Below are 22,418 nucleotides of genomic sequence, written 5' to 3' on the forward strand. Positions count from 1 at the left end.
ACACAAAAACGAGTTCCTCGTCAGCAGATTGAGAAAAATCTAGGAAAGAACAATCAGGTCCATAAGTGGGTACCAGACTTTTTTCTGGGGCCTAAAGATACACAGGCATGAAGAGACAGAGGAAGCAGTAAAAATGGAGCAGTTCATTTATTTGATTAGATGCATACATTCATTAAATAACGCAATGTATTCTTTATGCAATGCTTAATTCTAACAGCTCTCAATTATCTCTTTTTCTTCTTCTTATATCCACTTTTTCCATCGGGTTCCTCTCCTTCGTCATCCTCTTCCTCATCGCGATCAGCTTCGATGCTGCCATGCTCCAACTCTTCCTCCTTCCACTCTCTTGCCAAGAGTTTCTGAAACACATTATATTCCTCTGCCGACGCCTGAGCAACATCTACGATGAATGTGTGCTGGTCCACGTTAAGGATGCTGTCCAGTTTGGGGTTAATAATAGTGGTCTGTCCTTTTTTGTCCGGGGTTTGGTACAGGCCTCGACGCTCCAGGAAAACGTGACGACAGCGCACATCTTCCATAGTGAAACGGAACAACCTGCACTTCACCATCTCTGCTTGTTTGATTCCCATTCGGAAGTAAACGTACTGTGGAGACAGTATTTAACGCATGCAGTTAGAAAGAATAAAAAGTCAAAAATTACTAAGTCTACAAACAAAAAAAACTCAAATTTTAGTTTGTAGTTTGCAAATTGTAGTCATTTGGTAATTGCTCATTGAAAGAAAAAAGCCCCATAAAATCTTTTAACCATACCGTTTTATCTCTGCGTATTTAAAGAAGTCATCACCCAGAAATCTGACCTTTCGTGTTAAAACCTGTTTGTTGGTGTTAAGCTTGAATTAAAACCTGCTGGGTAATCTGGTGTGTCAAAGTGGCTTTTTTGGGGGGTCTGGGCTCATTTTGGGAATAATAAACTCTCCACGAAGTGTAATTTTGATCCTCCTCCTGTATTGACATCAACATTAGAAGGTAGTTAACATTAGCCAGCCTTGCCATAACTGCTCTAGTCTCTATTCCAAAAAAATAGCGGGGTGGGGGTCCAACATTCAAGAGTTTACCTGTAGGCAGCTGGTAAGTAAGTATAGTTACTTGTGTAACACATTACCTCTTGTGCAGATGACCAGAAATGAACCATGGCAAACTGCTAATGTTGCTAATGTGTACATCATAAGTTACCCCTCACATCCCCACCATGGACTGTTCTCCCTGGGAAGAGGCATTGCAGCATTTGCCGCAGGACCAGCAAGTTCTTCAACAGCTTTTTCCCCACTGCCATCAGACTGTTGAACTGCTGAGACTCTAATCAAGACTCTGCATCACACTTGAAAACATCAGATTTGCACTACCAACATGGCTGATTTTTTACATAATCCCTTTAAATAGAACACAACCTAATGTTCTACTAAATTTTGCACCATATTTATTCATTTGCACTGAAACGAAACCTTTCCATATCAATCCATTTTGATATGACTTGAAACTGGTTTTCCTTTTCTCCTACAGTTTACACGTTGATCACTGCTGCACTTAATACATGGCAATGTTAATTTCACCGCTGTAAGCCGCTCAATCCTTTTAAAAAGCTGTATGCATCGAAATTTCCTTTGATGCATACAGTTTGACTACATCTACTCTTGCAAGAAAAAAATGGTATGAAAAGGTGTCCCAATGAGATCTTTTTATTTGATTTTTTCTAAACAAATAAAAGGTGAAATTCCAATTTCAGAAAGACAGTATAATTAATAAGTAGTAATATTATTATGTCCTCATATGGAAAATCTTAGGAGTGTGTTCTATTTAATATGTTATATCAGTCATACTGCAAAGATCATATTAATGCAACAATGACTTCAGTTAACTACGGGAAAAATATAAACAGAAGATGCTTTATTTTTTTGTATAAACAAGTATAATAACAACTTCCAATTCCATTTAGTGTAAATAAATCAGTGTAAAAGCTAACTAATCTGCCCAAAATGTTTCCTTTAAAACGTAAACAAATCTAAAATCCTTTCATGTAAAAAAAAACAAAACTATTCTACATCTAAAAAAAGCAAAATATATTCAAATTTCGAAAATACAGAAAAAAAATTATTTATAGTTTAATTCATAAGTTTTATCAAGAGTTTATTTTAAATTGACAAACTCAGTTTATTCTTCTTATGTCACTCCTCTCTTTAATTTGCCAAAACTGCAATTAAACTTCCATAATTGATCAGTTTCTCTATGGTCTTGTTAGCAAAATTAAACGTTGCTCCTCCTTTTAGTATTTAGTAAATTGCTGCAGTCATTTTTGGGGCAAGGAAAACCCATTTTGTAACAAGGTAATTTATTACCTTTTTTTAATAAAACAGGACTGGTAAAGGAAGAAATGCACAATTGTATTGATTGAAAGTTTTGTTTTTGTTTTTTCTTAAAGAACTTTAGAGCCTTACAGTAAACCCGCTCTATTTAAGCTCTTTATATACTGACCTGAAACTTGTACTCTAGTTGGTCCAAGTCCTCCAACACCACCGCTGGACTATCTCGGAGGATTTCCGTCACCTGCTGGGTGGTAAACTGACACTTCTCTCTGAGAAACTGCACCACATTTTTTACAGACTTCACAGGGACGGTTAAGATCTTAGGGTAGTGGACCACAGTTCTCTGAAGACTCCCTATAGGAGAGACGACAGGAAATGTTTTATTAAAGTACATTGCCATGTAAAAGTATTCAAATCAAATTTTTTTTATCATATTATATCCAAAAATGCAATTGATTCCATTGAGATTGATTGTGATGAACTAAAAAGGTGCATGACAGTAAAGTGGAGAGAAAAAAAGGTTTATGGTAAAAAATGTTTTACAGCTAAACATCTGAATATTTGACCTATGATTAGCTATGTGGATGTTCCACCAAAAAATTCCAGTTTTTCAATCAATAAATGAAGAAACGCATCCCCGCAGTATCATACTGCCATCCCCATGCTTTTCATTGGGCATATAATAAGCTTTGGGTTGCAACCTGACAAAATGTGTAAAAATGTAAGAAGTATGAATACTTTTGTGAAATACTGTTTGATACTTTGATCAGTTCTTCAGTTGCTAGAGGACATATTTACCTTCAACCAAACCCAGCTTCCGTAGATGTTGTATCCGTTGCTGAAGCTGAGTCTCTTTAACCATGCACAGCTCAGGACACTTGTCGATCAGTTTCTGCACACTAGTGGGATTTAGTCCCAGGACAAATAGCACTGTAAGGGTTGATAAGACGTGTTTGGCAGCACTAGCTCCTTTCAACCTGGACACACTGTCGAATAACTGACCAGCCTGAGACTCTGTGAATCCCATATCGCTCAAAGAATGCAGGGACAGATCAGGAGAGAGTCTTTGGCTGCTCTGGGATGAAACAGAGGCAGTCTGATCTGAGGCAGAACATAAGAGTCTGCAGCCCAGGCACCAAGATGGGAGGTGGGATAAATTTATGGGCTTAACCTTGACTGGTAAGAAAGCGGAGGAGGAGACATTTTTTACAGTCTGTCGAAGAATCTGTGAAAGACAGAAATCACAATCAAAACACCAACGTAACAAACTGTAATGTCAGCCTAACAAGGTTATAACAGGTTCACGAGCTTGGTTCCTATCGATACTTCGGTGTTTTTATTTTAACACTTGGTCTACGAATGAGCTTCTTTAGTTAAAAAGAAAACAAACATCTTATTTCAACCAATCGAAATTAACTTAAAATAAAAGTTTAAATGCAACAAGGCATTTTAACTCACAAGCCGCACAGCAACACGGCTCCCCATGGCTGTCCGTCGTTTATTATCTTCCGACTAGAAACATTCCCTGATGCAATGTTTGGTACCTGTGTAACAGCAGGGGAATGTTTGTGGTGGGAACTGAAGTTCATTACTGTGTTTGATATACGGTAATAATAAAAAAAAAAGGTTTTCTTATGAGTCTCAATATTCTATTTTTTTAGATTGTCAGTTTAACAAATACAATCAGTAAACTATTGCTCCTATTATGTACTCCATATACCAGTCTTCCTTTAAACTTAAGCCTAAATTGAAGACAAACCCACTTTATAATCCAAGGGTGCCCTTTTGTTTTAAAGTAAAGCTTTATAGGGGGCAGTCACTACTGGCATCAAACAAGACCTTACTTGCAATTTCTGCCCTATCTCAACCCAGATCCCTAGATATGAAACAAGAAATCTAGCCCTAGAAATCAAAAACAAAAAAAGCTGCAACCTTTACAGATTTCTCTTGAAGTTGTCCAGGGAGCCTAATTCAATTCCTCTGGTCTCCAATGCTCTCGAGTCCTGTGCCTCAGCATAGTGCTTAACTTTAGATTGAAATTACTAAATTCAATGCTTTCCATGAGAGGGAGAGTACTTTTGGTAAGTGTTATAGTTTACAAAATAAAGCAGAACCTTTACTTTTCACCATCTCATCCCACCCAGGTAATTACATTTCCAGCTATACCCTAAGCTATTTGCAGAAGTGGACAGTAACTGGTAACATTTATTTGATTTACGCATGGTGTGACTCTACACACCATGAGTAACTTCAGCTATTCAGAAATCAGGTGGAAATTCAGTAAATTGCATCTGCAAATTCATAATTTCCTGACATGACCTGCTGTTAGGATTGGTTTTGTAAATTTATGATGAAAAAGAAATCCATTAAGAGGTAATTTTGTAGTCAAGTTATTTTGGAGTTTTTTAATTGAAGTCAGAATTAGCACATAACTCTCATAGTTTCAAACATTAAATCAGATGTTAGAAGCCTACAGTTATTCAGTATTTGAGTAGCCATTTTACTAACTTGAGTAGTTGGATACCGTAACTACTTAGCTATGCTTAAGTAGAAAGAAAAAGAGTTATAGTGATCTTATTTGATAAAAGATTTGGGTACTCTTCTCACCTCTGACTATATTCAACACACAAAAAAAAAACTTCCATCACTGCCATTTACAATTGTTCAGTACTCTGCACACACAGTGATACTTGGACAATTAAATCCCTCTTTATTTGCATGGAAAGGTGCCTGTGGTGTTGCTACCTCAGAAACCATGATTCAGGTTTAACCTCCTCACGCTTTAAACCTTTCCCCTTTAGCACTGATGGTTAATGTGTAGTGTGCAAGTCTACTTATTGTAAATGTTTGTTTCTTGCTTTCATGCACTTCCATGCCTTCCACATCTATACTGACATTAATAACCAGGCACACCACTTCCTGTACACTGATACAATTTCAAGGTGTCCAGTTTTTTTAGGTCAGCAGTATTCAAAGGACATGAACCTTTAAGTGTTCTTGGAGGACTTTCAGTCTGAGATTAGAAAGGGTATCTTCACAGCTCTTGTTTGTTCAAATAAACCTCATTTGACTCAGTATGTTGTTCAAGGTCATCTATAACATCCCTCCTTAGAGTCCAGCTCCACCCCCGTCTCACTCCAAGGTTCTTTCACTGAAGAAGCAATTAAACAAGTGATGTTTGGAACATGTTTGTGGGAAGACATTTATTGATGCATAAAAATAAATACAAAAAGTGTTTTAGATGTTTTTACATGTCATTAAAATATCCAAACATCAAGATTAAAATTCTGATTAAAAAGCTGTAATTCACAAAAAATAAATTAATAAAAAAATAGAAAGCCGAGAATCTATGATTACAACGCTAGATGTATTTATTTTAGCAAAGAGCAACAAAATGTATTAAAAAAACAATTTCAGAAAATGAAATCAAACAATAAATCTAAAGAGATTTGAGTTCTTCTGTTTATAGCTTCACCTCACCCCCCCCTAAAGGATCATGAACTATGACTGGAGTGAGACTGTGAAAAGCTGATTATAAAAAAATATAAATATATACATATTCATTAAAATCTTTCTAATTACTAACAAAAATGAATTGCTCTAAAAAAACTTCCCTTTAAAAAGCTTATTTTTTCTTGTGTTGTAACTAGGATATTCATGTCTGACAGACTGTTAGGCTGCTGTCATTTTAAATCTAGTAGTCAATCCCCAGAGAGGTACTTTTGGAGCTCAGTTTCCAGGGCCACCATTGACTGATTCTCTTCCTCATCTTCCTCTGACAGAGTCTCGTCACCATAATCTGGGAACAGACTCGGTCTGACGTATTCAGTCGGACTAGGGTCCCGATTCTGTGGAGAACCTGTTAGAAGATAATGAGTTTTTAGAATAAAATATGCCAATCCGTTCCTAAGCTAATCTAGGTATTGAATACTACTTACAGATGCTCTGAGAAGAAGGAACAACCTCAGTCCAGCTGTATTCTATGAGGGAAATGGGCTGGCTGATCCACGACTGCAACAGAAGCTGGTCTAAAGTCATCCTCTTTGCAGGATTGGAGCGCAGCAGGCCTCTTAAAACGGCATGCAGCTCTGAGAGGGGGCGCCAAGAATATTTGCAAATTATAAAAGACTGAGGTAATAAATGGAAAGAGGGAACTTCTGCATACCTGGAGACAGGGGGAAGGGAGGCCTTAGTTTGGCTTCAAGGATTTCCCCTACATCACAGAATGGGTTCTCACTGAACAGCAGAGTGTAGAGCAGAACGCCCAGAGACCACATCTCAAGCTCGGGACCCTCATAGCTGGAAGAGGAGCGCAATCATCAGATTCACCTCAGCAGTCAATACAGTGTTTAGCATTTGTTGTTTTAGTTTAAGTAATATTGCATTCTGAACACATGGATTCTGTAAACATTATAAAGTTTAATGGTTCATGAAGGGCTGTATCTGAGTGCTGACCTAGATTCTGCATGGGAGGTCTTATTGCTCTCTAAAGGGAGGAACAGAACCTGTGACCAACTCTAATAACTCTTGTCTGATCAACTTCACTAATCTAGAAAATTAGTTTCATGTGTTTTAGTTTGAAATACATATAATCTAATTGTTTTTAAAGAAAACAAATGTAGAAAACTCACAAATGCCCTGAATACATGCGTTTCTAAACATATAGCACTCTAGAATACCATTTTTACCCAATGTGCTATATAACAGCGGTCCCCAACCACCGGTCCCTTGGTCATTTGGTACTGGGCCGCACAAGCGGGAGTTTCTGCGGTTACAGCGACCAAAACAAAGCTACGGAGCAGACAGGACATTAGGAGCACGTTTCGCAGAAACAAACTCACTAATTCAACATAATGGTGAGTTTTATTTTTATGCTGTTCGTATTTGATTTTATGCCAGTCTTATCATTTTATTTGATTGTATTTACCCCCCACACTTTAAAGGCCGGTCCGTGAAAATATTGCCTAACATATAACCGGTCCGTGGCGCAAAACAGGTTGGGGACCGCTGCTATATAATGACTAAATATTGGGATCATTGTATCATTTATCTGCCATCATAAAGTTTGTAATTGGTATATTTTTCTGATGAAACCAAAAGGCAGATCTTACATTACACATAATGCAGCACACTGAAATTTTTAAGAGCAACAGGAACTAAATGAGCAGAAAAACAAAAATTGTTGCAATTTTTAAAGTGTCCTCGTCACTGAAATGGCTTTTAGGGATCTCATCTTTAATTCATACTTTGTTCCTGAGCTACCATCCACAACAAACATTGTAGAAACAGGAAGCTACATGGCAGTTTGTCTGGCCTCACATAAGCCAGAGTGAAATTTATTTATTTTTTATATTTAAATGAACATATCTTACACACATGCTTCCCTTTATTTCAACATATTTCTGCTAAAAAGTGTATTAGTCCATTGGTTGGCCAATGCAATAAAATATATGCATACCAAAAACTGACCAGTGTTTATGAACCTGTGTAAGAAGCATTTGATTTATTATTCGCATGAATGAAAGACTCACGGATTTCCCTGAAGCACTTCTGGTGAACAATACTCCAGCGTCCCACAAAAGTTATAGAACAGCTTCCCTGGAGCCAGTATGGCAGCAGAACCAAAATCTATCAGTCGAATGTGAAAACATTTGTCAATTATGATGTTTTCATCTTTTATGTCCCTGTGAATGATGTTCTTGGTCCTCAGATAGAAAACAGCTGCCACAATCTGGAAAACAGAAACGCACAGAACCTTGAGTCACAAAAACACTTCAGTTAACCTTCCATCTGTGCCATCGCCGGTCGTTAACATTACCTGTCTAAAGATATAGCTGGCCAGCGGCTCATCCAGCCTTGGCTGCATGTCTATGAATTCAAAAAGATCCAAACCATCTCCATGTTTCTCCATCACCATCTGGAAAAAACTCTCATTCTCAAACACCTCTGTCACCTAGAGGTTCACCCACACACACACACACACACACACACGCAAAGTGAAATGTAAAGTATAAAATAATCTAGTTTGCCTGAGGCTATAAAACAGCAATGTTACCTTCACAATGTTATGGTGTTGGACTCGGGTCAATATGGCAATCTCCTGGCTCACTTTTCCCAGCATCGGGTCATCCACCCAGCAGTCACTCATTATTCTTGCTTTGTTAATAAACTTCACTACGACCTGCACATGTTTTGTTAGGAGGAAAAAAACTGCATGTAAACAGGAGCGGTACTACATTTACCAAAGTTCTACATCAAAACTATCTCCTACTTCTTGTCCGTTGGAGCGTCTTATTGCCTTCCAGACAAAACCAAATGCTCCTTTCCCCACAGCTTTGATTGGCTGGTATTCTTCTTCAAACTGCCCGTCACAGGCCCGAGAATGTTCAAGATCCAGAGTGGAGCGCAGCGCTTCTCCTTGACCGGCATCACCCGCCCTCTGATAGAAGGAACACACAAACAAAATGCAAGTTACACAGCTGCTGAGGGTACATTAAAGTGAAACGATCTTTTTTGATTTTTAGCAAATAGCTGCAATGAAATAAATAGTCTCAATGTTTTCCGTACCCGCTGCTACTCTAACTCCTCATTTTTTTAAACCAAGTTCCTGGTATAAGCTTTTACGTTTTCACTACCATGATAAACTGTGATGGGAAGACTTTTATTTTCAAAATCTTTTTTTAAATGGGGAGAAAAAAATGCCATTATCACTTTCAGTAAAGTAGTATTTATACATATTTTTTTATACAATTTTTTAATGTATGCATTGATCTGTGCATGCAAGCTTGTACATGCCATAAATGTTTATGCTTACTTCTTTCTTGTTGAATGCTAAAAAGAAATTTCTATTCAATTTTCACATATTGGATAAAACAGTTTCTGATGACAGGTCTCAACTGCTGCTAACCTTTGCTGGACTTGTTCCTGATTGGTTGTGAATCGAGGAATCTGTTTGCAACAGTGCCCCCTGCTGGTTTGATCTTTTTATCCACACACAGAACATGAAGTTTCCATCAGAGAGGTTAGTCCTGCAAACGTCACACTGCACATCTAGAGGAAAGTTAAAAGAAAAAAATACAGTAACTTTAGGTTATGTGTCTGATTATAATGGAGGAAAATGACAAAGTAAATTCTTAAATTACCAACCTACTCTTGAGCCATCTCTGTGGTATCCATTTCCTACAAACTGTCCCTCTAGTATCTGTGTAGTGTTTGAGATCAGGTCTTGTCCATTTGTCTTCTGTTTTTTAGGTGTTGATGTGGCAGGCATGTCTGTATGGGACTGAATTCCACTATTCGCTTGTACTGAACACTCCTGGTTCTTCCCTTTATGAATCAAAGAGAGCGCTTCCCACTGATCTTGCTCTTCATTCAAACCAACCTTGGCCTCTACTCCAGCACCAGTGGGCTCAGCTTTTTGGTCCGATTCTTCCACACCCAGAGAAGCTGTTTTTAGAAGCTCGGCTGTATCACAGGATATCACCGACTGCAGGTAGTCGTTGGTACACCTTTGGATGCCGAGCTGCCCGACACCGTCGCTCAGATTCAGATCTGCTAGAGCGTGTGTCACTGCATCTCCATTGCTGTCGATGTCCACAAAGCAGCTGGCTGAATCCGCTGGATGCGCTAGATTGGATTTATCTACCTGGGCTGCTCCCTGACCACCCTGACCAGCAAAATTCTCACAGAAACCGCAGGACGATCTGAGAAATTAAGTTCAAAAACAAAAGTTAAATCTCTTTTCTGCATTTATCTAAAGATTGTATCTTAAGGCTTTGTGACTGCATCACTGCCACATTTAAATGACCTGCTTTCCATTGAGATGATCTCAAAGCTCGACTCTTGGAGGACCGAGGGACATGAGTGATGATCATTTCTCGCCTCATTACAGCTGCCACCTGCTCTGCCATCTTGACCAGGAGTGTCTGCATATAAAAGTGGAAAACATTTCAGAATCTCGTTAACGGCCTCATCATTTATTTAACCGGAGTAAAATGAATAAAGATTAAATGTGCAAGTAAAAAAATAATATACAAAGTAAAGAAGGAGAAGGTCAAAATACATCGTACCTGCTGTAATCCTGACAGCAGGTACGATGCTGTCCGGATTCACATTAACCAGCTGCTCAGCTCTGTTTTGGATGGATGGATCGGTGGAAACCAAGCAGCATGTATTCTCCTCTGGAGTTTGTACCCAGGCGTATGTCTTAAGGAGAGCCTGGGTGGAGTCCGCCCCGTCCAGCGAGGTGGAGCAGGGAGCTGCCCGGGCTGCTTCCTCAATCAGCTCTGTGGTGTCATTAGCCCTGGGAAGACATTTTATTTATGCTGCTAATTAGGTTGAATAAAATATGAAACCTGTGATCAAATTATATATATATATATATATATATATATATATATATAAAAAACCATTCAGTGCCATGGAAAAGTGACGAATCCTCAAACTTATCACATTATCATATAACATCCATGATGATATGCTGTATGTTTAGTGGGAATCCAGATGTTCAATAGGCCTCAGAATTCTTATAAAGAACATTAGTGAACAAACAGCTTCCATCTTTTCTCTGAAATATGGCAGAGCCAGAATCATGCAGTAGAAATGCTTTCCAGCATGGAGAGAGAAGGTGATCAGAGACATGGGGAAATGTAGCACTGCACTAGACTACAGTAGATTAATCTACAACAAAGCTATTCCTGTTAGAACTATGGTCAGAGGTTATCCCTAAATCAAAGTGAGACGCTTCGATAACATTTTAACAAAAAGGTTTACAATTATTCTCTCTCCAACATGATATGAGCAATAAAAAGACGTGGCAAACAATTCAAGTCTCTTTGCAAATCCCAAAACCTTTAACAAAATTATTAGCTGTGATTGATTCATACTTACTGCATATATACATTAACAAAGAGAGGCTCATTACAAATAAAGATACTTATATATATATATATATAAAGAAGTAATCTTAATTTTCCTTCCACTTCATAATTATGGAATGCTTTATAATAATCCATCAAAAATCAGAACAGAACGTGTTGCAGTTTTTAGCTGTGATCCCTTTTAAAAGACACTTAATAGACACTCTGTAGATCCAGTAAAATTTTGCAACTATTTGCAAAATTTGGGTAGTTAAAAATGTGTTAGTTTCCATTTGTTTTTTGAGCTACTTTTCTGGAAATGCATTTATTAACCTAATAAAAAACAAACAAAAAATGTACAGGGTTGTTAGTCTTAAGATAGAGAAAGAAATGACAGACATGCCATTATTATTTACACTAAAAACTTGACTATAGTAGAAAAGAAAAAGAATTAAAGCAGTAACATTGTTAGACCAAATATGTAACGACTTATATATATACTTATATAATATATTGTTATTCTTATATCTCATACCCCAGACCAAATAAACAGGGATGAGGCAGGGGATGTAAACAGTGTCAAAATGTGATTTCTGGTCCCAGACAGTAGAGCTGCCTGTGTGTCCAGATTACCTGCAAAGCACATTAAATATACATGGATACAAGTGCTGTTTAAAGGCACGCCTGTTGCGTCTGCAGCATTAGTCTTTCCAGTATTCATGAAACACCACACAAAGGTATATATAATAGAATAAATAATTACTGTATTTAAAAAACACCCCTCTTTGATGAAAACCTAAGTAAATAGTGGCTGCTTACTTACATAACTAAATGTGTGGAGGTGACTGCAGGAAGAGAGAGCGTAGACAGAGAACTGCCCTGATTCTCCAGCCTGGAGCTGGTTCCAGTGAAGATCCTGCCTCTACCATTGGAGCTCTTTTTAAGGATAGCTTGCTGCACCATAGCCATGTCTCCAGCTACCAGGGATGAGGGATCTAAGGTTAGGACAGGAGAAAAAAAAAAGATTCACAGGGCTAAATAGATAGCAGATATAAATGGTACAAGTAAAGACAAAACTACATTTCCATAAAAGCAGAAGCTCTCACCGTTATTCACTGATATTCTAGACATGGCTGGACTTTTGCCCATCTCCACATGAGAATCAGAAGCGGGGGTGGCTTTTCTGTCCGAGTCCGACATCCACTCATAGAAACCAGGCATCAGAAAAGCGACACTCTGTTGACAAGAAGAGACAGTGCGAGATATAAGAGCTGACCTGATCCTCAGTTTGAGCAGCCTGGCTGGACTGGTCAATTTGGCTAACCTTCCCCTCAAGCTCATCCTTGCTGTATCCAAACAAGCTGAGGGCCAGGTGGTTGTGAATGCTGAAGATCGAACTGTCTGCCCGAAGGAGGAGAAGGCCGCTCAAAGGGGCGAACGCCCAGACTGTTCCAGAGTACTCTGGTGTTTGCGTGGGAGAGGTGATGGTCTGGTCAGCTTCGCCTTCTGTAAAAAAAGATAAGAAAACAAAAATGTTGAATTGGTCTTTGGTGATTAAAGGATCAATGTTTTAAAACTGGTTAGAGATGCATCATTACATTTGTCCTCTAGGATCAAGTTTTTAAGCATTTTTGAATTGAATGATAACTTATAATAAACTACACTTTAGCCTTTTAACTGGAATTCAGGATTGCTAAAAATTTTGTGGCCAGCATATGTGGCTGATGCTTTGAGGCGGCTCTCCCATATTTTAACTTACAAATGAAAATGCACGTAAAATGTGAAATGTTAGGAGCACCGTAAAAAAAAATATATATATTCAACCCCACCTTTTCTCCTTTCGTTTAAATAAAACAGGATCACAAATATCCAGCAGCTTTAATTCAAAAGCAGACAACATATTAAAAACACTGTTCTATTCAGCCAGGAGGACCGGCATGACCTTCTTGTTGATATGACGTTTTCTAAACCTACAAAACATAAAGCAATAGACCCAGATAGGAAAAAAAAACTGTTTTACTACTTCTGAAAAGACTGTTTTATTTCCTGCTTTGGATCTATTTAGAGATTCTTTTTCTTAAAAACAAACAAACCCAAACATCAGTACTTTCTTTGTGTCTTTATCTTAATTCAGGTTTATTGAGGTGTGTGAAAAATAACTCTATTTATTTGTGTAGTTTTCATAAGAATAAAAAAATGTGGATCATGAAGCTTTTATTACTTAATGGTTTTAGACTTATAAGACTTTGTTTGCCTATTCTATGATTAGATGCATTCATTCTAATGCTTTACCTCCATGTAAAAACTGACTTTAATAGGATTCTATGACATCTGATTCTGATCTGAGCCAGGTTGTTTGACAGAGGAGGGCGTCTGATTAAACCAAATTACCTCCGAGTACCCTGCGGCTGTTAGCTAATTTGTATTGTAGTTGTAAAACCACATTTCCCTACAGAAAATGAATGGATTATTAAACATTATAAAAGTTCAAAGCTGCAGGTGCAAAAGACCTGAAATGACAAAGACCTGAAATGATGAACACTTATTCAAAATTTTCAACTTAACTATTGCAATAAGTAAAATAACGATGTTTTAAACTGTGTTTGATGGCTTCATTTTTTTAAATTTCTCCTTTTATATTAAGCAATGTAATGATTTGTGCAACGAGAGTTTATATATATATGCATAAAACCTGCTAAAATGGGCTCAAATATACTGTAGTTGTAACCATGTTGAAGTTGACATCATTATCCAAGGTTTGATTTGTGAATGTTTTCTACCGGATGATGGAGAGAGAGCCTCTTTGAAGTTCCTATGATCTGAAATGTTCTTCTTGCTCGCAGGAGAAAGGAGATGGGAGTCGTCTCTCAATGAGGCGCAGTCATCATGGTTGTTGGTCTGTGGTTTTCCACACAGCGCTGCCCCCTGAAGTTTCACACAGAGCGGGACAGATGCTCCTCCTTTGCTTTTCCCATACACCTTCTGAACCCTGAGCATCTGAAAGGAAATTATTACAGAACACTAGTTATGTACCTAAAATATTCAGCAAACATAAAAAAAACAGACGTCATTATTTAAACAGTATTTTGTTCTTACTTTGGGCAATGCATGACTGTAGAGGGGAATTTGTAAAGCCGGGATAAGCTCCTTTATAGAAACTCCTTTTAAGTCCTCAGGGTGGTGATATCCATGTAGATGAGCAAAAGCTGAGTCAGAGCTTAGGATAGAACCCTTAAATGAAAAATAAATATACATCTAAAACCAGATATTCCTGCACAAAATAAAAAAGGTACATTATTTATTTGTCTGCAATGTCTCACACTTAATCAACCCTTTTTTTTTAGGCAGTTAGGATTACCAACATCATTTCTACCTGCTAAATGCCAGAAAATGGGAGGAATACCTGTTTTTTATCCAAATAACATCTCCTTCATAGGTTTGCATACACCTTTAAATGATCTGGAACACCCGATATACCTGTGAGCTTCTGAGGATAACTCGCAGCATCAAAGTTTGGGCTGGGTACACTTCTATATATTGAGGTAACCCCACAAATACAGCTTCCCTGACATCCTTAACAATTTTGAAGAAAGGGAATTGTGAACCTCTATAAGCCATTTCTCTGCATATGTCAAAAATACAAACCTTTAGTAAATAAAAAATAAAAAACAGTTGGTAATGCTATCTGAAAAGGTTCAGTTGGATCTTTTTATACAATAGATGTTTATACTTCAATGTATATACACCCAAAAAAGTAGGCATATGATTGTAGTTTTTTTTAGAGATAGATATTGGAATACACACATCTTGGGAAAAGGAGACAAAGGCTGATATCCTCTCCACAGATTCCATCATCACAAGCAACTGGTCTTCATTTTCTGACTGCCTGTAGGTACACACAGATACCGGTACCTCTCCAGATAATCTCACAGCATCCACCTAGAAAACAAAATTGAAAAGAAACTTCGTAAAAACATGAAATAGCACTATTATAGTAGATACACAAATATTGAGTGACACAGCATTCATGTGGTAAATATTCCAATTTGCAGTGCACTGAACCTTTAACTAGCAATGCCTTTTGCACCATGACTTAAAACTGGTTTTCCTTTTTGAATACATTGTCCACATTTGATCACTGCTACACTTGGTAATGTACAAATACAAATGGTAATGCTCCTTTCATTGTTGTAGGCTGCTCATTCACAGTCGAAAGCTGTATGCATCAAAATTTCATTTCGTATACTCTTTATATACAAAATGACAAAGTTTGTCTAAATCTAACCAAGGAACTGCTTCAATGCATCATCTACACAAATGGTGCATTCAAGCTCAACTTTCATGAATACATTTTGCCAGTTAAATGGACTTTTACATGATCAGTTTTTCAGTTACCATCACACTTAAGGTATACTGCAATATTGCAGAATATTTGTTTCCTCAATATCATACAGACGGAGTGATAACATGGTGAGATGTACAACTCAGAAAACAATTTCAGCTTAGTGTTTTTCATACCACTTGTCCAGACAGGGTAGCAATGGTTCCATCTGCTAGCTGATAATCTTCTTCCAGGGCTTCTTCCAGGACCTGATTAGTTCTCCTTAAAACAGATGACAGCTTCTTTCCAACCAGTTCCTTAGTGGAGCTCTCAAACAGTTTGACAGCCTGGTCATTTACTGATAAAATCTGATAAGAATAATAAAAAAAAAAAAAGGTGACATATTAAAGTTGTTAGTTTCCAAATATTGAGGATCAAGCAACAAACATTACTGACTGCATGTTCATTACCTCTGCTGTTTCATGGCAGACAAGAATAACTTTGTTAGGGCTGATGGAAGATGGATGTCCAGACAGGGCTACATCTCCAGAAATAATCCGATTGATGAGACTTTCCTCAGGTTCAGGGGAAGCATTGGGCAAGGAGTCAGAAGAAACTTGGGAGCCAAGAAGTAAACAATATTTCTTCGCAGACATGGTGGTGTAAACATCCAAAGGCTCTCCTGTGGGGAGAACATTAGGATTTTTATTGCTGGACAAACCAGTTCCTCATAAAAAAAAAAAAAAAATTGAATGAATTAAAGTCATGATTTAAGTGAATTTAAAAAGTTCAAACTCTGCCTGTCATTTTGTCAGACGTAGACAACCTCTTATTATAATAATTTGAACTTGTAATGCACTTTATATTGATACAAATCCCAAAGTGCTATAGTAAAACAGGTAAGTGCTAAATAAAAACATTACCTGTAATGAAGTCGGGATACTCACGATGCTGCAAATGAAATAAACTATTGCTCGGTCTCTGGGTGCATGGGAAGGACTTATTTAGGTCCAAATCACCCTTCAGTTGAACACAGGAGAGTTTGGGTAGCACACAAATGGTATGTCCTTTATTCCCCGAGCTTATGTACGATCGAGTAGGTCTAACATTGCGTTTCATCGTATAAGAGCGAAGTCAACGAACTAGGAAGGGTTTAACGGACAGCCAAGAAGCTCATAGTATAGCCATTAATACACCCACCTCAACTCAAGAGCTTCGGTTTGTATTCCGCCGTTGTTAGGAGGCAGTTTCAGTTGGTGTTTAGCTGACAAGGTAACCGAGCCTCCGCTGAGATTTTTGGGTGCTAATTGCTATGCTAACGCTAATACTCACATCCCTGCTAGGCTCTCTGCCTCTGCTGCGGCAGCATTATCAGACGAGGTTATCTGGATGTTAGCACAGCCTCATAGACACGGTACTCTTAGTGAAAGGACGGCCCTCGTTATTGTTACTGACGGCTTGAGGCCCGTTACTGGTCTGCACCCCTACGGTGTTGTTTTGGATCTCGCGGGCTTCAAGCATAAGACAGATGCGTTTCTTCTAGCCAATAGGAGTCCTTGCTGGCTTTCGCGGGAATTCTATTGGATAATTAACTGGAAATCACGCTTTTGTTTCCATGGATACGTTCTAATAAAAACCTAGAAATACAATAATTATAACCACAAATTAAATTCACAAAGGGTTTAAATCTAAATATATCTTCTTATTACTGGCCCAAACATCAATGGATCCATAAGCGATATTATTTTTCCTAGGTGTTATTATTATATATATGTAAACCTAAATGTTTATATCACCAACAGTAAAAAAAAAAAAAAAAGTATATATATATGTATATATATATATATACATGTATATATATACATATATATACGTATATATATATATATATATATATATATATATATATATATATATATATATATATATATATATATATATACGTATATATATATATATATACGTATATATATATATATATATATATATATATACATACACATGTATATATATACATGTATATATATATATACATGTATGTATATATATATATATATATATATATACATGTATATATATATATATATATATATATATATATATATATATATATATATATATATATATATATATATATATATATATATATATATATATATATATATATATATATATATATATACACTATATTGCCAAAAGTATTTGCTCACCTGCCTTGACTCACATATGAGCTTAAGTGACATCCCGTTCCTAATCCATAGGGTTCAATATGACGTCGGTCCACCCTTTGCAGCTAGAACAGCTTCAACTCTTCTGGGAAGGCTGTCCACAAGGTTTAGGAGTGTGTTTATGGGAATTTTTGACCATTCTTCCAGAAGCGCATTTGTGAGGTCGCACACTGATGTTGGACGAGAAGGCCTGGCTCTCAGTCTCCGCTCTAATTCATCCCAAAGGTGTTCTATCGGGTTGAGGTCAGGACTCTGTGCAGGCCAGTCAAGTTCATCCACACCAGACTCTGTCATCCATGTCTTTATGGACCTTGCTTTGTGCACTGGTGCACAGTCATGTTGGAAGAGGAAGGGGCCAGCTCCAAACTGTTCCCACAAAGTTGGGAGCATGGAATTGTCCAAAATGTCTTGGTATGCTGAAGCATTCAGAGTTCCTTTCACTGGAACTAAGGGGCCAAGCCCAGCTCCTGAAAAACAACCCCACACCATAATCCCCCCTCCACCAAACTTTACACTTGGCACAATGCAGTCAGACAAGTACCGTTCTCCTGGCAACCGCCAAACCCAGACCCGTCCATCAGATTGCCAGATGGAGAAGCGCGATTCGTCACTCCAGAGAACGCGTCTCCACTGCTCTAGAGTCCAGTGGCGGCGTGCTTTACACCACCGCATCCGACGCTTTGCATTGCACTTGGTGATGTATGGCTTGGATGCAGCTGCTCGACCATGGAAACCCATTCCATGAAGCTCTCTGCGCACTGTTCTTGAGCTAATCTGAAGGCCACATGAAGTTTGGAGGTCTGTAGTGATTGACTCTGCAGAAAGTTGGCGACCTCTTCGCACTATGCGCGTCAGCATCCGCTGACCCCGCTCCGTCAGTTTACGTGGCCTACCACTTCGTGGCTGAGTTGCTGTCGTTCCCAAACACTTCCATTTTCTTATAATACAGCTGACAGTTGCCTGTGGAATATTTAGGAGCGAGGAAATTTCACGACTGGATTTGTTGCACAGGTGGCATCCTATCACAGTTCCACGCTGGAATTCACTGAGCTCCTGAGAGCGACCCATTCTTTCACAAATGTTTGTAAAAACAGTCTGCATGCCTAGGTGCTTGAATTTATACACCTGTGGCCATGGAAGTGATTGGAACACCTGATTCCAATAATTTGGATGGGTGAGCAAATACTTTTGGCAATATAGTGTATATATAGGACAAGACTTAGACAAACTTTGTCATTTTGTTTACAAAACGAAATTTCGTTTTGTACAGCTCTCATGACATTTCCAATTCTGAATATGCAGCAGTGATCAAATGTAAAAATTGGGAGAAGAAAAAACATGGTGCAAAAAAACGAACTGATATGGTCAGACTGGGACATGATTTAAGTTTTTTTTTTTTATTTTCAACATTCAGCTCTTTTTTCAGTTTTTTTACTTTTTTTCAGTTTTTTTAATAGTTCAGTAGTCTGATGGCGGAGCGGAAGAAGCTGTTTTGAAATCTGCTGGACCTGCATTGGTGGGGGTGTGAGCTGTCATTGATAATGTTGCGGGCTGAAGTCTGACATGAAATGTCTTTTACGGAGGGAAGAGGAGCCCCGATGATCTTCTCTGCAGTTCTCACTACTCTTCTTACCTTCTTCCAGTCTGTGGCACTGCAGCTTCCACATCACTCAGTGAGACAGCTGGTCAGAATGCTCTCTATGGTGCTTCTGTTGAAGGTTGCAAGGATTAGTGGGGACAGGTGGGCTCTCCTCATCCTCCTCAAGAAGTACAGGCGCTTTTGTGCCCTTTTCAGCTGTGAGGTGGTGTTTACAATGTAATGAACGGTCAATAAATTATATTTTCTGAGATAAAACAGGAGGCATCGTACTCTAAGCGTACCTTTTTATTTTCATGTACAAATCTGATGGACAACACCATAATACACGTCTGAACAAACAGAACATGACAAGGATGATCCCATTATATAAAACAGCCATTTGGGAGAAGTTGGGTAAAACTCTGCTTGTTCCTGGTAGAAAGTACTGCTAGGGACCATATGGTGTTCTTTTTTTTTATCCACTAGGTCTCTTCATTAGCCACATGGCTTTATTTGTTATCCACTAGCTCCCCTGTGGGAGGAACATCACCCCGACATCGATGGGACAGTTCGCTATCTGCAACACTGACTGAAATGAAATGAATCAGATGCAATTTGTTCTGACAGAAACTCTGCCAGAATACAAAACTAAAATGGGTTGAAAGGGCACAGTAGGAAAATACACTCTGCGGTGCTGTTGCATAAGTGGAAAAGAGAACAAAACAATAGAACTCCTCATTAAGGAAACATGCTTATATAACAGTCATTACCTAAGTTTATTTATATATATATATATATATATATATATATATATATATATATATATATATATATATATATATATATATATATATATATATATATATATATATATATATATATATTAATAAATGAATATTTCATTGGATCAATTGCAAAAACAACGTTTGGCAACATTTAAATTTTCAAGTTCTGAAGCAATAACATGGACAAGCAAGCTCCAGCTGCAGGGGGAATGTTCGTCCATACTGCTGAAATACATATCATTACTAATCACGATTTTTAACTATTTTTACAATACATACATTAAGTAAAATAGATTTCTCTAGCCGTAGGTCCGTTTTAATACATATTTTCTTTGCCATAGTTAACTGGATGCTTAGAGGTAATAGATTTTTCTTAAGTTTTCTCTACATGCATTTACAGCCATTCTAACAGAGTATACAACTAATACTATTACTTTCCCAGCACTATTTGGTTCAGCACCTCTGCAGAGTTTGCTGCAGATGAGTTTTTCTTTTTTTAAAAGCAGGGAATTGTCTCGATGGATCCTCCAAATCACGTTCAGTTCGATTTCTGGCTGCTTTTGCATGCACGCTTTGTCGTCATGTAGCCCACTTCACAGTTATGAGTTGAAAGAGCCAAGTACAATCGCACAGTCCTCCACAGATACACACAGTCGTGGGCACGCACTTATGGTGCCATGGCTGTGAAAAGTGAGCTTTGAAAAGCCTTATGAGTGTAGTTTAGTAGAGAGTGTCCATCCTAATGGTGGTAATCCCTTTTACTGTGTGGACGGTTTCCCAGAATATGGTCCATTTCAGAGGCAATACCTGCTGAAATCTTTGGAATTACCTGAAATGTACAGAAGAAAGGCATCATCAAAGTTAAACAATGTCCAGCAAACTAACACAAACTATTATAAACGGTAGCCCAGGGTGGAAAATGCATGAACAGGTACCTGAATGGCTCCTAGGTTTTCTGTCAGCTGAGTGGGATTGGAGGCCCCTAAGAGCACTGAGCTGACTCCCTCGTTTCTCAAGCACCAGGCTAAAAGATCAGGATAGCAGGTTTTAGTCTAATGTGGCTTTTGCTAGTCTATATAAATGACAATTAACTGTGAAGAAGTTCCCTTCAGGTTGCAAAAAATAAACTTTAGCACATACGAAAAGATAAAAAAGAGTCTGGATTCTTTACCTATGGCTAACTGTGGCAAGGTGCATCCTAGTTTTTCTGAAATATGAGTCAGTTCTTTTAGCTTGGATTGTTGTTTTCTTCCATCCTCACTTGTTATCTTCTCCCTTAACCACTGATATGGCTAGAGAGGCAAAAGAGGCATAAACAGTGATAAATTGTACAGATAATAAAAGAAGGTTAAACCCCATCTTCCTACAAAAGAGGTTTTATTATGTTTGTCACGTTTCAGTCACCAACTTCAATGTCACCTCTCATAATTTAACTTAAGAGGCAACTATACCATGCAGTGCATATTCATGAAATTGAAAGAAACTAAGAGAATGTTTTTTTAAATTTTTTTCATAAATAAAAATAATATAAAAAGCAAGGCAACAACAGTTTTTCAGCTTCATTTAGCACTTTTTAGTACCACATTTTTCTGTAATTACATCTCTAATTCTTTTGAAAAATACCATTTACAACTCTTTTTTCGCATATTGACACCTCCATTTTGGCCCATGTAGAATAATTCAAGCTAAATCAATTCCATGAACAGAAATTTGAAATTCATCACACACACAGGGATGTTACATTTCTAAATTGTGGCTCTATATATATATACAAACATACATACATACACACACACACACACACACACACACACACACACACACACACACACACACACACACACACACACACACACACACACACATATATATATATATATATATATATATATATATATATATATATATATATATATATATATATATATATATATATATATATATATATATATATATATATATATATTTTTATTTATTATTTTTTTTATTTTATTTTATTTTATTTTTTTTATCTGGATGATGGTTCTGGCCAATGCTACATTGGCTGTTCGAAGCATTTAGTTTTATAAACTAACCTACACGGACTTATCCCTGACAAGCCTGCTTAATTTTAATGATGCTGTTAATTCTTTGAATAAATCTTTGAGGCTTTCACTTTTGAGCTGGATTTATACTAAGATTTCATTACATACAGGCTGACAGTATTACTAAAAGGACTTCTAAAGAAAAATAGATCACTCTTTAATTTAGAGGCATCGGAATTGGGGTAGTGGGGGTTGAAGAGAAAGACAAATTATACTTTTCCAAATTCTATTTGTAAAATATT

At 37.5% G+C, this 22,418-nt stretch overlaps 3 protein-coding genes across 6 annotated transcripts in view; all 3 read right to left on the reverse strand.

Annotated features, from left to right (window-relative positions):
* Positions 1 to 128: 128 nt before the first annotated feature.
* Positions 129 to 3,833, reverse strand: mterf4 (mitochondrial transcription termination factor 4). Of its 2 annotated transcripts, none has more exons than XM_038273305.1 (4): positions 3,789 to 3,833; positions 3,120 to 3,546; positions 2,491 to 2,675; positions 129 to 605 (listed from the first exon to the last, which is right to left on the reverse strand). In XM_038273305.1, exons 1-4 carry the CDS (start codon positions 3,804 to 3,806, stop codon positions 225 to 227), a joined length of 1,011 nt encoding a protein of 336 aa, XP_038129233.1. In that variant the 5' UTR covers positions 3,807 to 3,833; the 3' UTR covers positions 129 to 224. The 2 variants fall into 2 exon arrangements, with proteins under 2 accessions (XP_038129233.1, XP_038129234.1); XM_038273306.1 differs by having other exon boundaries at positions 3,780 to 3,832.
* A 1,674-nt stretch (positions 3,834 to 5,507) lies between these two features.
* On the reverse strand, positions 5,508 to 17,027 carry pask (PAS domain containing serine/threonine kinase). 2 transcript variants are annotated; one of them, XM_038273282.1, is made up of 20 exons: positions 16,701 to 17,027; positions 15,971 to 16,182; positions 15,698 to 15,868; positions 14,984 to 15,118; positions 14,276 to 14,410; positions 13,960 to 14,176; positions 12,504 to 12,685; positions 12,286 to 12,415; positions 12,003 to 12,174; positions 10,391 to 10,623; positions 10,129 to 10,246; positions 9,468 to 10,024; positions 9,229 to 9,371; positions 8,593 to 8,760; positions 8,377 to 8,502; positions 8,140 to 8,274; positions 7,853 to 8,052; positions 6,487 to 6,620; positions 6,260 to 6,409; positions 5,508 to 6,180 (listed from the first exon to the last, which is right to left on the reverse strand). In XM_038273282.1, the coding sequence occupies exons 2-20, from the start codon at positions 16,154 to 16,156 to the stop codon at positions 6,023 to 6,025; spliced, it is 3,450 nt and encodes a 1,149-aa protein (XP_038129210.1). In that variant the 5' UTR covers positions 16,157 to 16,182; positions 16,701 to 17,027; the 3' UTR covers positions 5,508 to 6,022. The 2 variants fall into 2 exon arrangements, with proteins under 2 accessions (XP_038129210.1, XP_038129209.1); XM_038273281.1 differs by lacking the exon at positions 16,701 to 17,027 and adding an exon at positions 16,424 to 16,685.
* Positions 17,028 to 19,595: 2,568 nt separating this feature from the next.
* The window catches only part of kcnab1b (potassium voltage-gated channel, shaker-related subfamily, beta member 1 b), a 62,073-nt gene continuing 59,250 nt past the window's right edge, over positions 19,596 to 22,418 (reverse strand). For both annotated transcript variants that reach the window (XM_038273280.1, XM_038273279.1), the window contains exons 13-15: positions 21,264 to 21,384; positions 21,028 to 21,116; positions 19,596 to 20,921 (exon numbers count right to left, since the gene is read on the reverse strand). In XM_038273280.1, coding sequence (XP_038129208.1) covers positions 20,832 to 20,921; positions 21,028 to 21,116; positions 21,264 to 21,384 — 300 coding nt within the window. In that variant the 3' untranslated portion in view covers positions 19,596 to 20,831. The remainder of the gene's footprint in view (positions 20,922 to 21,027; positions 21,117 to 21,263; positions 21,385 to 22,418) is intronic.

The sequence above is a fragment of the Cyprinodon tularosa genome, unplaced genomic scaffold (genome assembly GCF_016077235.1).
Source record: "Cyprinodon tularosa strain WSP-4 unplaced genomic scaffold, ASM1607723v1 ctg868, whole genome shotgun sequence".
Lineage (NCBI taxonomy): Eukaryota > Metazoa > Chordata > Actinopteri > Cyprinodontiformes > Cyprinodontidae > Cyprinodon > Cyprinodon tularosa.